At 42.2% G+C, this 14,050-nt stretch overlaps 3 protein-coding genes across 3 annotated transcripts; all 3 read right to left on the bottom strand.

The window, feature by feature from the left end:
* Positions 1 to 3,710: 3,710 nt before the first annotated feature.
* LOC121601451 (enoyl-CoA hydratase domain-containing protein 3, mitochondrial-like) lies at positions 3,711 to 5,246 on the bottom strand. The gene is made up of 3 exons (XM_041930273.1): positions 5,135 to 5,246; positions 4,640 to 5,064; positions 3,711 to 4,545 (listed from the first exon to the last, which is right to left on the bottom strand). The coding sequence occupies exons 1-3, from the start codon at positions 5,159 to 5,161 to the stop codon at positions 4,164 to 4,166; spliced, it is 834 nt and encodes a 277-aa protein (XP_041786207.1). The 5' UTR covers positions 5,162 to 5,246; the 3' UTR covers positions 3,711 to 4,163.
* An 884-nt stretch (positions 5,247 to 6,130) lies between these two features.
* LOC121601453 (glutathione S-transferase-like) lies at positions 6,131 to 10,940 on the bottom strand. Its single transcript, XM_041930276.1, has 7 exons — positions 10,839 to 10,940; positions 9,497 to 9,651; positions 8,301 to 8,468; positions 7,792 to 7,934; positions 7,512 to 7,674; positions 6,571 to 6,738; positions 6,131 to 6,500 (listed from the first exon to the last, which is right to left on the bottom strand). Exons 2-7 carry the CDS (start codon positions 9,627 to 9,629, stop codon positions 6,190 to 6,192), a joined length of 1,086 nt encoding a protein of 361 aa, XP_041786210.1. The 5' UTR covers positions 9,630 to 9,651; positions 10,839 to 10,940; the 3' UTR covers positions 6,131 to 6,189.
* Positions 10,941 to 12,358: 1,418 nt separating this feature from the next.
* On the bottom strand, positions 12,359 to 13,547 carry LOC121601450 (transcription factor MafK-like). The gene is made up of 4 exons (XM_041930272.1): positions 13,293 to 13,547; positions 13,033 to 13,230; positions 12,827 to 12,862; positions 12,359 to 12,748 (listed from the first exon to the last, which is right to left on the bottom strand). Exons 2-4 carry the CDS (start codon positions 13,069 to 13,071, stop codon positions 12,359 to 12,361), a joined length of 465 nt encoding a protein of 154 aa, XP_041786206.1. The 5' UTR covers positions 13,072 to 13,230; positions 13,293 to 13,547.
* Positions 13,548 to 14,050: the final 503 nt, after the last annotated feature.

Here is a 14,050-nt window from a genome sequence, read left to right as displayed (position 1 = left end):
GCTCCGAAAGGTCACAAAGCACAAGCGACTAACTGCACTTTAAAGTTTTCAAGTTTTTTACATTATCATGCTAAAGTTACGGGGATATTGACCTCGAGCTCGAACATACTGAACGGTCCGTCATTCCATAGTACTTTAAGTAAAAGTTGAAAAAGTACGATGGTTTAATATGGTATACTAAAAGATCTTCAGTAATTTGTGTACGATCGTTTCGTTTCTTCGTTTCTTCCCATCTTTCAAAATCAGTCAAATCCTTTCGCGGGCCGGATTGAATGTTGTGGCGGGCCGCATTTGGCCCGCGGGCCGGACTTTGCCGACCGCTGCTCTAGAAGGTTAACATAGGCTCTCCACCTCCTACTCCTTCTCAATACGTCCCCATCGTACAGAACGATAACATGTCTCTCAATTATCCATGCTTGGGTATGCGGAGAAACCCAACCCCTTGGGCGGATGGGTTGCATGGCTAAATTGAGAGGGGGGTAGATGATTGATTTTCATGACTCTACCTGGGAGCGTCTGTTCTCCATGTTAGGAGCGGCTTCCCCCCAACGTATGTCTCTTCCCGAAGGGCTGCGCTGGCTTCTTCCGTCTTGGCTCGGTGCAGGAATCTAAAAAGCCAACGAGCGTAGGCCCTACGACAAGACTGGAGGTTAGGGGAGAGGCCTTGCAAGCCACCCTTGTAAAAAACCGCATGCAACGAATAGTCAACAAGAAGAAGTACCGTATCGGACCAATCGATTCAGACCTACGCACCGAAAAAGGATTTACGTTTGGAAGCTCGGGACATGGAACTGCAAAACCCTCTCATCGGATGTGAAGACCCGAATTGCGTTCGATGAGGTCTGGGCCCGCGGTTACGAAAAAGTAGTACTTCAGGAGGTATGCTGGAAAGGCGTGACGGTGCGCCAGTACCGTAGCAACTGCACGATCTACCAGAGCGGTGGAGGGACGCGCGAGCTCGGTACTGCGTTCATGCTGCTGGGTGTGATGCAGCAGAGAGTGATCGGGTGGTGGCCGGTCAACGAACGGATGTGCAGGTTGAGAATTCGTGGCGGATTCTTCAACCTGAGCATTATAAATGTGCATAGTCCGCACCTTAGGAGCACCGATGACGAGAAGGAGGCCTTCTATACGCAGCTGGAGAGAGTGTACGACCGCTGCCCAAAACATGACGTGAAGGTCGTCATCGGATACCTTAATGCTCAGGTCGGACAGGAGGAGGCATATAAACCAATGATTGGAAGCTTCAGCGTCCACCAGGTGACAAATGACAACGGCCTCAGGATGATAAACTTTGCCTCCTCCAAACACATGAGCATCCGCAGCACCTTCTTCCAGCATGCACACCGCACACCTGCACACCTGGAGACACCCGAAGAGCGATTCAAAGTCCCAAATCGACCACGTTCTGATTGACGGAAGGCACTTCTCGGATAGTATCGACGTTAAAACGTATAGAGGCGCAAACGTCGACTCAGACCATTTCCTGGTCATGGTAAAGCTGCGCCAGAAACTCTCCATGGTTAACAACCAACGGAGTCACGCCATCCCAAGGCTCAACCTGGACCGGTTGAAGTGTGCTAATGTGGCATAGGGGTATACGACAGCACTTGGGAAAGCCGAGAACCGAGAACAACATCGCCGCGATTCCCCTCGCAGACCACTGGCGTATGGTGGAACGAGATGGTTTGACGAAGAGTGCAGACGAGCACTATCCGAGCGCCAGCATGCTACTGCATGAAACCCCTCAGAACGCGGAGATCTACATACGACTGAGGAAACAGCAACCCCTGCTCTTCCAATCCAAGCAGCGCCGTTTTGAAGAGTCAGACAAACAGCTACTGGACCAGCTTTCTCAGTCGGGGGACATCCGCTTGTTCTACAGGAGATTGAAGGAGGCACGGAGCGGGTTTGCTTCTAAAACCGCAATGTGCCTGGATGCGGAATAAAATCTCCTGACGGACGAGCGGGAGGTGATTGAAAGGTGGAAGTGCTACTACGAAGGACATCTGAATGGAGTATAAGCAGGAGAGGCTGGCGCAAGTGGCAGAACAAGGCAACCACCACAGCAGCAGCACAGCAGTAACAACAGCGACAGCATCGGTGCAGACGACAAGGTGCCCCCGCCATCTCTGGATGAGATTGCCAGCGCCATCAAGCAGCTTAAAAGCATGGAGCCGGAGAGGCTTACCGTCGAAATGCATCGGCTGATCGTGAAAGTCTGGGAACAGGAAAAACTACCGGAGGAATGGAAGCTAGGTGTTATTCACCCAGTCTGCAAAAAGGGCGACAGGCTGGATTGTTCGAATTTCCGAGCCATCGCAGTCCTGAATGCCGCCTACAAGATCCTGTCCCAGATCCTGTTCTGCAGACTTGCGCTCCTTGCTATAAATTTTGTCGGAAGCTACGAAGCTGGGTTTGTTGGAGGAATCCACCACCATCCAAATATTCACTCTACGGCAGATCCTCCAGAAGTGCCGAGAGCGCCAGATCCCAACGCACCACCTGTTCATAGACTTCAAGGCGGCCTACGACACCATAGACCGGAAGGAGCTATGGAGCATCATGCAGCAGTACCACTTTCCTGGGAAGTTGATACGGCTGTTAGAGGCCACCATGAGAGAACATAAATGAACAAATGAAAAAAAAACATACTTTCAGATGGAAATAAACAGAAAGAAAAAAATGGAATAGGAATATACATACAGAAAGGACAAGAAAACTGGTATCATAACATTAATATAACGAAACATGCATAGCAAGCATAGAGCTGACAGCAATTGAAATGGCTATGAAAATGCCAGAAGAACTAAATATGGATAAACCAAAAATATACACGGATAGTCTAACAAGCTGTGATATGCTTAAAAAAGCTAAAGATGAGGAAGAAATTGAAGAAACGATATATAGTATAATAGAAATAGGAAATAGATTAAAGGCAAAATATGATGGATACCCGCACGTGTAGGAATACATGGAAACGAATGTGCTGATAGATTAGCCAAAGAAGGAACAATATCAAATATAACAACAGAAAACAAAATAAGAATGGTAGATGCGTATGAAAGATTCAAAATAGAAATGATAAAGAAAACAAAAATCTGATACGAGGAACAATGTCAAAACAAAGGGGGAAAATTCCATGCATTTCAAAGAAAATTTGAAATGATACCTTGGCAAAAAGATATAAACATAATCGCGGAAGAAGTTAGAACAATAAACAAATTGTCACCACGACGACCGATTGACACGACTTGTCACCATTTCGGCTGGCCAAAATGAAATTAGTAGAAACAGGAGTTTGCCAAATATGCCAAACACAAAACACAGCATATGGTTTTTAACTGCAAAAAATACGAAACAAACAGAGGAGACATAACATTTCACAGGTTAAAATAAAGAGTGGAACTCTGAAAACTCTGAAAACTCTGAAGAGTGGAAGAAAACTCTGAATACATTTGAAACGTCAAATGTAGGAGAATACATCCTCACTCGCCTCATACAAGAAGAAGAAGAAGAAGAAGAAGAAGAAGAAGAAGAAGAAGAAGAAGAAGATAAAGGGCGCTCCACTGTATAAGGAATAGGAAATAAAGATTTAATAATTACTTTTGTGTCGATGCATCTAGGTCTTGGTTATTGTTTGAATTGTTTTAATCCCCGTGCATCCGACACAAAACACACAATAAATTAAAATCATTAAAAAAAGTGTTAAAGGCTGTCGGATATAATCAACCGATTTTATTTACACAAAACTGTTACGTTACCTTAACTGCTTATTATTAATTTTAGCCACTATTCTCAACTTGTAAACAATCAATTTAATGCTTTTATTTCATTTTAGATTTGAGCATTTAGATTTTAATCAAACATATCAAACATATTTCCTAAGGTTATTATCAGCCCTACATATTTTGTTTAAAGTCCCGTTTAAAGAAATACCACAGGGGCATTAACAATGCGTTTACATTCGACGAGCTTTAGTACTGGGACTGGCCGTAGACGAAGTTCTTCAAACCCGTTTAACTACAATGCAATGATACGTGCAATGAGAATAAATCTCGGACTAACCCGTGATTGGAATTCTCGCAGATTCTAAACAAACTGTAACATTCTCTATCGTTCTAGTAAATGCATCGAAATAGTCACAATTCAGGTCCATTGGCTTATTCCCTGTGCGTCCATTTAGGACTGCGCTTTTCTACAAAGCTCTTAATTCCCTCACGACCATCAACCGTTGCTAGATTATCAACCATAATTTGCTCACCGAGTTCGTAAGCTGCACCAACGTCTAGCGATATTTGTTTGTAAAAAAATGTCTTTCCTAGTGTAATCACAGTACGGCTTTTCGATGCAATGGCCTTACAAATTTTGCTTACCTCTTCGTTCAACACATCTTGAGGAACAACTTTACTTACAAGTCCAGCCTGTAGAGCTTCATGTGCTGTGATAGGCAGCCCGGTGAATAGCATGTAAGCAGCTCTCATACGCGGAACGGCACGCACCACAGCAATTCCCGGAGTTGAGCAAAATATACCAAAGCTGGCCCTGTTGTGAGTAAAGATATGCAGTAAAAACAATCATCCCGAGCAACACTTTTCGCATGCGTTATTAGTTTTGGTCGTTCGAAAGGTTCTATTACCCAGGCGTAGAAAATGTGCTACTATCACTGCATACAGCCATATCACAGGACGCAACAAGCTGGCATCCAGCAGCCGCCGCTAATCCGTCAACTTTTGCAATCACTGGAACGGGCGCTGAATGAATGGCGCTTATCAGCTCGGAACATTTGTGAAACACTTGTTTATGATGTTCCGATCCACGCTCGGCAGTCAATTCTTTGAGGTTGTGCCCGGCTGAAAACACACGACCTTTCGCTGCCAGCACGATGCACCGCAGTTCCGAATCGTGCTGATTTTCAACAATATTCCTTTGAATACTGTTCATCATTTCCAACGAAAGCGAATTGCGCGTTTTCTCATTGTCTAGCAAAATGGTGCCCACTCCATCTTTGCAGGTGTACGTAGACAGATATCTTAGCGATACACCAGCACAGTGAAGCTGTTTCTACAGGATTCGAGTTCAAGTAGCAACGTTTATCACATTTTTATCCGCATTTCAATGCAAAAATACTTACCAGAAAGTTGCCGTAGCGGGCTAACATTTTGCCGGCGTGTGAACTTGCTTTGTTTTTCCTCGCTTGACATTCGACGCTGCTTGGAACAGAATCGGTCAGCTTATAACAAGCCGCATTTACACTGAAGGGTTTAGTCTTTTGGAGCGAGGCCACGGAGGTGACAAAATGTTGAAAAAAAATTTCAACTTTGTTAAAACTGCTTGTCAACTGCAAAAAAGAGCTTTTCTCGTAGCCATCCAAAATCTACACATGAACGACAAAAAGCTCAAACCTCTGTAAATCGCTCAATATTTGGTTTATAAAGCAATTAATAGATACATAAATCGATTAGAAATTTGCATTCTAGGAATATTACCTTAGCAATGCGCCAAATAGCTATTTGTTTGCTTTCTTGTTCACGCACGTCCAATTCATTTTTCGTAAACTTTTGTCAACTTTATTTCCTGGCTACTCCAGGTTACGAAATTTTGGCAAAAGCTCATGTTTTGCTAACTTTGTCAGCATTTTGTCACCTCGTGTCCATTTTAACAAATAGCAACGAAAGCTCGGAATGGGCTTTGGCTTTGCAGAACTGAACGTTCTGTTTCGATTCCTTGTTTATTCCCACAATTTCATCACGCGCATCAATATTGTTTTCTTTTACACAAAATTTTCATATCATCTCAACCGTTCTGAATCGCCATTTATTGTCATACTTATCCATTATCGAGCTTAGCTTAGGCGTGAATGCTAGAACCACTGTTATTACAGCTTATGATGTTTTGTGTGAACACATGCATGAGATGAAATTGGTAAATCATGGTTAAGTAAAAAGCGTATCCTTCGTAGCAGAAATTTCAATCGCAGTACGTCATGCAAAACGCTCGCCAGAACCTTTGTGTTATCACGAGTGCATAGAATTTGAAATCAGTAGGTAAATTATTCGTTGATATCAAAAACAAACGGAACACCAACGACCGATGCAACAGCATAAGAAATAGTAGAAGAAAAAAAAAATCATATTCAAGGTGATTGCATTTTAAAAGTTGCTCTTCTCGGCAAATCACACCATCCGTCTAAACTTCGGTGATGGGTCTCTTAGCGATGTAAGCTTTGACATTCTCATTATCTAGCACCTTCTGGACCACCTCCTGCAAGTTCGGGAAGTTCTCGAGCAGATTTGTCTTGGTCAGGTAGTTTAGATAGTCTAGGATACCAGCAAAATAAACATCAGCCCAGGTCGGCTTGCCAAGCACCAGGTGGCCATTGTTCTCCTTGGCGATCACGTTCAGCTTAGTCAGATAAAACGGAATCACCTCGTTGTTCAGGGTAACCATTTTTTTCTCCTTCACCATATCGTCCGGTTCGTAGGCGACAATCGCAATTTCTACGAGTAAAGAATGAAATAATGCGTCATTGGTATGGTCGCTATCCCACCATCGACCATCAATACTCACTCAGACGAAAATCATTGATCGTATCGACAATGGCATCGATTTGCAGAGCCTCTAACGGATTATCACCGGCCAGATTGATCTGCTTGGCCACATACCGGCACATTGCCAGTGATTGGTGCACACGCTTACCATCGACCTCCAACACCGGCATCTGGCCCATGGGCATTGCTAGAAAGAGAAACGCGGACCATTGGACGGATAACGGGCAGAGGGAGGGGAAAGAGAGAAAGAGAAATAGCGGTGTTAAATTTTAATAGTAGCTGGATTTGCGAGCGATGTAAATTTTGGTAGCTTTCGCAATGTTTTTTTTTTTAAACATTGTTAAGTTTTTTTTCTGTTTTGTTTGTGTCGTTGTATGAGATAAGCAGCTGAATCTTGAATCCATTGGTTCTACAAAAAGAAACATAAAGCGGAAAATTCGTCTTATCACGGAACCGAATATGGCGAATGCATAGCTATGATACAGTAGTAACAACACATATCAACAGGTTTGTACTAGAAAAAATAAAAATAACACAAAGGAAGAAGATCCGCCAACAACCCGGCCCAACCTAACGTGACTATGCAACTTTGCACGGTCCGAAGGATGAGTATGCTGGTTTGTTAGTAGATAAGATTATGAAACGAAATCATTGTAACTGCAGCAAGGAAAACGGAAAGAGCTTTTTAAACTGTTTTTTTGTTGGCTCCCGTCAAGAGGGCAGACTTTGATTTTTACGGTTCTTGTTTGCCCGTGCTATCACGAACATGTTTATTTCCATATTTTTGCTGTATTTCAATTATTCCGACGCATATCTTCTGCAGAGAAAAAAAATCGTTCTGCCTCTAACTGCTTCGCGGCAGTGCAGTCGATTGTTGTTGGGCCGTTGGCTAGAATGTATATTCGGTGACACAGTTCGTCGGTGCACGCATTTCGGCGCCAGTGTATTTAGCGTTTTAGATTTCAGTCTTTGGTCGTTTATCAATCCAGCTACGAATGGATTCGATCGATGTTACGTTGTCAACCACTCTCTGCAGATACGGATGGTTTGCGACCAGATCGGACTTGGTCATGTAGTTCAAATAGTCCAAAATGGCGGTGAAATAAATGTCGGCCCAACTCAGCTGAAAAATGAGGAAAGAAAAAAATAAATAATGGATAATGGTGAATGTTCGTGCATGTTTTGCCCGAAACCTGTGTCCATCACACATCGGTCGATCATAATTGCGAACAGCATTTACTTTAGAATTGGCCAGGTATCCATTGTTATCACGTGCAATGTCGTCCAGCTTCTCCAGATAGAATGGAATGACCTCGTTGTTCAAAGTAACCAATTTCTTCTCCTTGATCTCATCGTCCGGCTCGTAAGAGACAACGGCAATCTCTAAAATGTTACAGGGTTTTAATGTGCGAGGTTCAGATTGAGTAGTAAAACTAAATGTCCCTACTGGTAGGAATAATCCAATCGGCCATTTTTTGCATCCTTTTCGTTAGGAAATTGCGTTTGCTCAATGGCTACTTGGTTCGCTGTGTTCAAAGGAAAACACACGTTATCAATCAATAACATTCGAAGGGTGTGCGAGACCCATCAATGCTGCCATGCGATGTGTTGTGCACATCTTTTTGCTACAAAAATCGTCCTTCCTACAAAAAAGGATTGCAAAAATATGGCCGGTAGAACCATCCGAGCAGAAGGCACTTTGCAGTGCCTTCAGAAAAATAGGGACACCGTTTAAGCGGACGCGCTTACTTAGACGGAAATCGTTCACCGTGTCGACCACGGTGTCAATCATCAAGTTCTCCCAATCATCAGCGCCGGCCAAACCGACCTGGTTGGCCAGATAGCGAGACATAGCGACCGACTGGTGCACTTTTTTGCCGTCAACCTCCAGTACCGGCATCTGACCCATCGGCATTGCTGAAACGAAAGATGGAATTTTTGGTTCATGGCAACTGGAATGATGGCCTTCGCAAAATTCTGAAGGTTTCGATGTGGGCATATACGTATGAACAACGCTGTGGAAATGGATGGATGAATCAAGCGAGACTTGAGAGGGGGGTAAATTTGTAGTACACGGACCCAGTCCGTTGCAAAACGATGTTGAAATAAAAATGCACTCCCTGGACTCCAGAATCAGCTGCTTCGAGTGATTGTATCATGTGAACGCGTGTACATGTGGGTTTATCTTGTAATCGAATGTTGTAATATCGCATATCAAAATGTATAAATTCAAAATCCAGCCAATATTAAAATTGAATCTTATCCTTAAGGTCATATTTCGCATTTTGAAGTACATAAAGCAAACACTGTTTTCATTGCTGCATTCAAGATCATATTTAAAACATAAGTTACAAAGGAGAAATGTACACTAAAATACTACCGACACACAAAACCAGATTAATCACATGGCGTTGAATCTGCAGTGAAGTTATTTTAACAAATCGTAATCATCACCACCGATACATACGTACATTGGGGGTACCAAAGTGGTACGCATGTGTATCGAATGGGATCAATCGATGGCTAAAATTATAGTGCATCTATTGACGACAATGACGATTTCACAGAACACGAAACATCGATAGTATCCTAACTATCTCGGTTAGAAGGTCAATCGAACCGTGCCAAACCAATCGTGACATCGGCTTTTCATCACGAGAGCATGTCAGTGGCGAGGGAATACAAAACTCGGCAAGGGTCGTTTGGCCGGGGACGTTGGGCGTGGGACGTACATGTATTTAGAAACTATTGCGGTTGGGATGTTATGTTAAGGCTGCGGGTGGGGGGGAAGGTTAATTAAATAATCATGAGAAAGCAATGTACTATCGATTTGCAGGTGCGATAGTGATGAATAATTCAATTTTAGCAAAACCCTTCTGTTAGCAAATGCTAACAACAACAGTACAGAGACAAACTAGACATGGACAGATTGTCGAGTGACTCACTTGGCTTGAGTGCTGGCCATTCTTCGCGGGTGATCCTCACATCATCGAACGGAAGGTTGCCGTAAGACAGCAGGAACCGCAGTGGTTCGCCCAGAGCTTTTACGTTGAAATAGTAAACCTTGTAATCCGGCATGATGTTGCACTTAAGTGAAGATCTAAAGAGAAACAAATGGAAAGAGCGGTTATTTTTATAGAAAAGCGCTTGAAACATGTTTAAATTGTACTTAAATAATTGTCATTTTCATCTATAATTGGAATGATCTGCAATTACTCCTATCAGATAGAATACTTCTTCTATCAGATAGAATACTTCTTCTATCAGATAGAATAGTTAATTTTGAGTCTCTAAATTATCTGTGTTGCATAATGAATTAATTCATAGCATTATTAAGTTGTTCCAAATTCTAGCTGGTTTAAAATTTGCCTTTGCTGTTTGATATTTTTATGTTCACATGAACATGACAAAATTGGGCCGGTCTGGTGAAACAGTCGTCAACTCGTACGACGTAACAACATGCTCGTCATAGGTTCAAGTCCCGAATAGACCGTGCCCCCATACACTGAAAACCAGGCTCACTTCACTAGTGGGTACAGGCAGGCCTTTGGCCGACAGAGGTAGTTGCGCAAAAAAAAAAAAACCTGACAAAATACAAATTTTGTAAGCGATGCAGCTAATACTTAAGCACAATTGGATCGTGATCGAACCTCATTACCAAACCAACACAACAATCGCTGTACCTCCTTATTCTCCATCTTTTCTAGAACTACCTTTGGAGGTTAAACTATTTCTATTCGGATTTTCGGTAACACGTTTTCATAACTACTTCAGCTTTTTGCCAGTAAAAGTAAATCTTCTTAAGCGAAAACAAGATTTGTGTTTAGTAAACACCATCAAAAATCATGCGTATCCTCACTAAACCGACACACCGGACTACTTGGATGAAGATTGATATAACCTTGACCACCTAATTATGCTGATGCGACTGACTTCCAAACCGGTTGCTCCAGGACCGGTGCCGCAAACTTTACCCCATGCAAACACACGCTTTTAATATTTTTTTGCACCATATTCGCTGTTTCGTAGGGCATAGGACGCAAAGATTTCATAAAGGTTTGCCAACATGTTAAGCATTACACGGCTTTTGCATTACACGTACTGGTACTGCTACAATACTGCACTGCACCTCGAACGCAACTCGAAGCGAAACAATACATTTTATTTCCACTTTTGCACCCCATTATTTGCTGGTCTCTGTTTTGATCGAGCAATGTACTTTCGAAAGCGCTCATCACCCACTGGCATGCATTATGCTTTAACCTTCATCGACGCGCACTAGCTTACCTGCTGATCGAACTTGAGCTAAGAATATGGTCAGACTAAAACAAGCGTGCGTACCACTCGCTTATTTATCCCAAAACCCGGACCCGGTAGTGTGGTATTCGTGCGTATTCGGGACCATGTGTAACGCGCACACTCGTCGTTGCCATACGAACGTGTCGTAGTTACTTGAACGATCAGTCTTATCTCCGTGCTATCGCACCGTCGTGCAAGGGCTCGCTCCACCCGAACTTCTGTGTCAAAGTAGGTTTTATTTTTTTTCGGTGTCTCTCTCGAAGAATATTATGAGAACTTATGATGTGTTTTTGTTTCGTTTCTGAGATACAACGCGCTGAAACATTTGCTATATCAATAATCATCTTCATTATCGAGCAGAATCCGTCGCGTAATAATATTAATTTTTGAAGAGATTGTTTCAATGCAATACGTAGAAGCTTGCCAACGTTTACTAAACTTCCTGGACCACGTTCTTAGCTAAACTTCCTGGACCTATTTTAATCATCAGTCGAGCGGTTGAAAAATGAGACACAAACAAGGTACATGGTAAAAAAACAATACTTGCTAAGCTGGGCAACAAAACCGCCGATAACGAATATCTGAAACGAAACGATAGATCATGCAATAGACGAGTCATACCACTGTAGTGGTATTGGGCATGCCCTACATCACAGATCCATTGATCGTGAAACAGATTTTCGAATTTGTTCAATGCTGCGATACATATCGATGGTAGCGGGCTGTTTTACGCAGTTTTATTTTTACTCATCACGTACCCCCATCCACCGTGTTGTTACCCTGTTCGAGTGGCCTGTATTACATTTTCTTGGTCAGCGTGCGACAATTACATCTGAACGATTTTGTTCCCATGTGAAGCCCTTTTTGGCTATTGGTATTATGCAATGTAGTACAGAACGAACAACAGTTTAGCATATAGGCACAGTTAACCAATTGCGGATCAGCTAAGATTTGTTTTAACTTTTGATTCTAATTAATTTTGCAACGATATTTTATTCAAAAAAATAAAATCCTTCATATAACAAAAATTATTAAGCACGAAGATAGCAGGATGGACTCGTTTGAAATGGTTCCAACTGTTTGTAAAGTGACCTGATAAGCTTATCAAACATTGATACTATGATATGATTCAGTTGAAGTTTTCTTACGCCGCCCAACAAGGTGTAGCTTCTTTACTTGTTGTCTTCTTCATTTAAACTTCACGGAACGCTGGAAGGTTCTTTAATGATAATTTTTAGCCATCATTGCTTTTTTTAGAGCATCCCGTTATCACGAGCGATGCATTGTATATAGAAATAATGACATCATGCTGTCTGTTTTTGAACAACAGTATTAAATATTCAAATTTAATTACAATTGCACCTAGTATCGAAGCATGGACACGTGCAAGCGAGTGTAGCATATAAAATGTTACTTTATTGTTTTAATATTCATATACAATTATACTAATCGAAGTAATGAGATGGAATATAAACAAGTTAGTTACAGCAGTGAAACATTCGGCAAGGTCATTGGCCACGTCTTGACCTCACTTCCAGCACGTCAAGCTCCGGCGGTAGTGGAATCTTTTTCGAAAGAGCAAACTTTCGCAATGCCTCGTATTTGTTGCGGAGCGAATCGTTCTCTTCCTGCAATCGACCGGTTTCCTCGTGCATCAGCTCCATATCTCGCCATTCTTGTGATTTTTCCGTCTCCAGTTCATCCTTCTGCTCGATGCGCTTTATGCGGCAGCTGGCGGCATACCCTCGATTTTTCAACGTACGACGCCGCTGCTTCATGCGCACAATTTCCTCGCGGGTTAGACCTCTCATTTTAAGCGTACGATTGAGATCGCGTACCGTAATCGATACCAGCTCATCGTCACTAATATCGGGGATGGGACAGGGGGATAGTGGTGCCTGCAAATCATAATTAAGCAAACGGATCGATCGGTTTTACTACGAATGGATGTTAAACTTCGCGGTATGGATAATTACTTCATTCCAGTGAATAGATTTCGGGCGCATCATTGACTACAATACAGAAAGGGGTACACATTTCGATGGATATGAGATTAATTCTAGCACACTGTACGAAACGAGTGGTAGACATGTTGCACATACGCTGCTGGCAACACATTCAGGGGTCATTGCTACCGATAGTTAAAATAGATGCTTCATTTGTGTATTGAATGTTACTTTACCTGAGTAGTTTTACGTTCTCGTTTAATTTCCTGCGGCATTTTACGTGGTTTGGATCTTGCACAGCACACTACCTGCTCGGCACTTTCTAGAAGACGCACATCTATTCAGTTATCGATCTAATCCTACCGAATGTGTTCCTATGGTAGAATGCTTTAGGTGACGCCATGCAATGAAAAAAGCGCACAAACCAGATAGTGCTGAGAAAAACGAATAAAGCAAATTGCAAGTCATGTTCGGGTCATTATATTTGTACACTTACTCTGAGCCCTATAGAGCTGCACTGCAACCAGAACCAATGACGAACGCTTTCGTAGCCTCTCGACACTTTTGAGATTTGAGATATTATTGTATATGATCTGCACCAGCTATAAAGTTTAATAAAACTCTTGTAGAATGCTGTTCGAAGTTATTATGAATTCTGCACAATTCCGATTCCTTATTCCAATCTTTGAAATTCACGAGATCAAGGCTAGCTAATTGTTGTTCCACGACTTATTTGTAAGCAAAGAGCTTCATAGTGCAGGTTGGGCCAAATCCACTGATCTGACATCAGGAATAGCATGATGTTTGACATTTCAACGGTTATAAAACATTTTCAAACCTTATGACGATTTCAGTAATTAAAGTTTTAGTGCTCTTTATTTACAAATTAAGTAATTAATTAAATATTCTTATCAATTGCCGTAGTTCTAATCCCGGACTCTTTTAAACTAAACCAGATTTATTTAATGATGGACGACTGGAAATAGACGAACCGAGATCGTCCCGGTACCGCGAAATTCGCACCTTGTTTATAACAGTTGTAGAACAGTGGAGCTGTCAAATCTTCCACGCCTAGAATCGCGCCTGCTGTTTTGCAGAGATACCCAACTTCGGTATTGCTGAGATTTTTCGCGGTAGCGCGAACAGATTATTTTTTACTTTTTCTGGTGGATTTGTGTGAAAATTCGTGTCGAGAAACGAATTTTGTATTTTATTTTGCATGAATTATGTAAAATAAATAATTTGATTCGCAAA

This window comes from Anopheles merus, unplaced genomic scaffold, assembly GCF_017562075.2.
Source record: "Anopheles merus strain MAF unplaced genomic scaffold, AmerM5.1 LNR4000094, whole genome shotgun sequence".
Taxonomy (NCBI): Eukaryota; Metazoa; Arthropoda; class Insecta; order Diptera; family Culicidae; genus Anopheles; species Anopheles merus.
The sequence above is the reverse complement of the archived record's forward strand: the minus strand, read 5'-3'. Positions and strand labels throughout refer to the sequence as shown.

What these genes read in the sequence shown, in the direction of transcription:
- LOC121601451 (XM_041930273.1), bottom strand. Translation starts at nt 5,161, where the DNA reads ATGTTAGCCCGCTACGGCAACTTTCTG. An exon ending in CCCGCTACGGCAACTTTCTG is followed by an intron (nt 5,065 to 5,134) that starts GTAAGTATTTTT and finishes CGAATCCTGTAG; the next exon opens with AAACAGCTTCACTGTGCTGG. An exon ending in AGCACATTTTCTACGCCTGG is followed by an intron (nt 4,546 to 4,639) that starts GTAATAGAACCT and finishes TACTCACAACAG; the next exon opens with GGCCAGCTTTGGTATATTTT.
- LOC121601453 (XM_041930276.1), bottom strand. Translation starts at nt 9,629, where the DNA reads ATGCCGGATTACAAGGTTTACTATTTCAACGTAAAAGCTCTGGGCGAA. An exon ending in GATACCTGGCCAATTCTAAA is followed by an intron (nt 7,675 to 7,791) that starts GTAAATGCTGTT and finishes CTCATTTTTCAG; the next exon opens with CTGAGTTGGGCCGACATTTA. An exon ending in TAAACGACCAAAGACTGAAA is followed by an intron (nt 6,739 to 7,511) that starts TCTAAAACGCTA and finishes TTCTCTTTCTAG; the next exon opens with CAATGCCCATGGGCCAGATG.
- LOC121601450 (XM_041930272.1), bottom strand. Translation starts at nt 13,071, where the DNA reads ATGCCGCAGGAAATTAAACGAGAACGTAAAACTACTCAG. An exon ending in GAGAACGTAAAACTACTCAG is followed by an intron (nt 12,863 to 13,032) that starts GTAAAGTAACAT and finishes TCTGTATTGTAG; the next exon opens with TCAATGATGCGCCCGAAATC. An exon ending in AATCTATTCACTGGAATGAA is followed by an intron (nt 12,749 to 12,826) that starts GTAATTATCCAT and finishes TATGATTTGCAG; the next exon opens with GCACCACTATCCCCCTGTCC.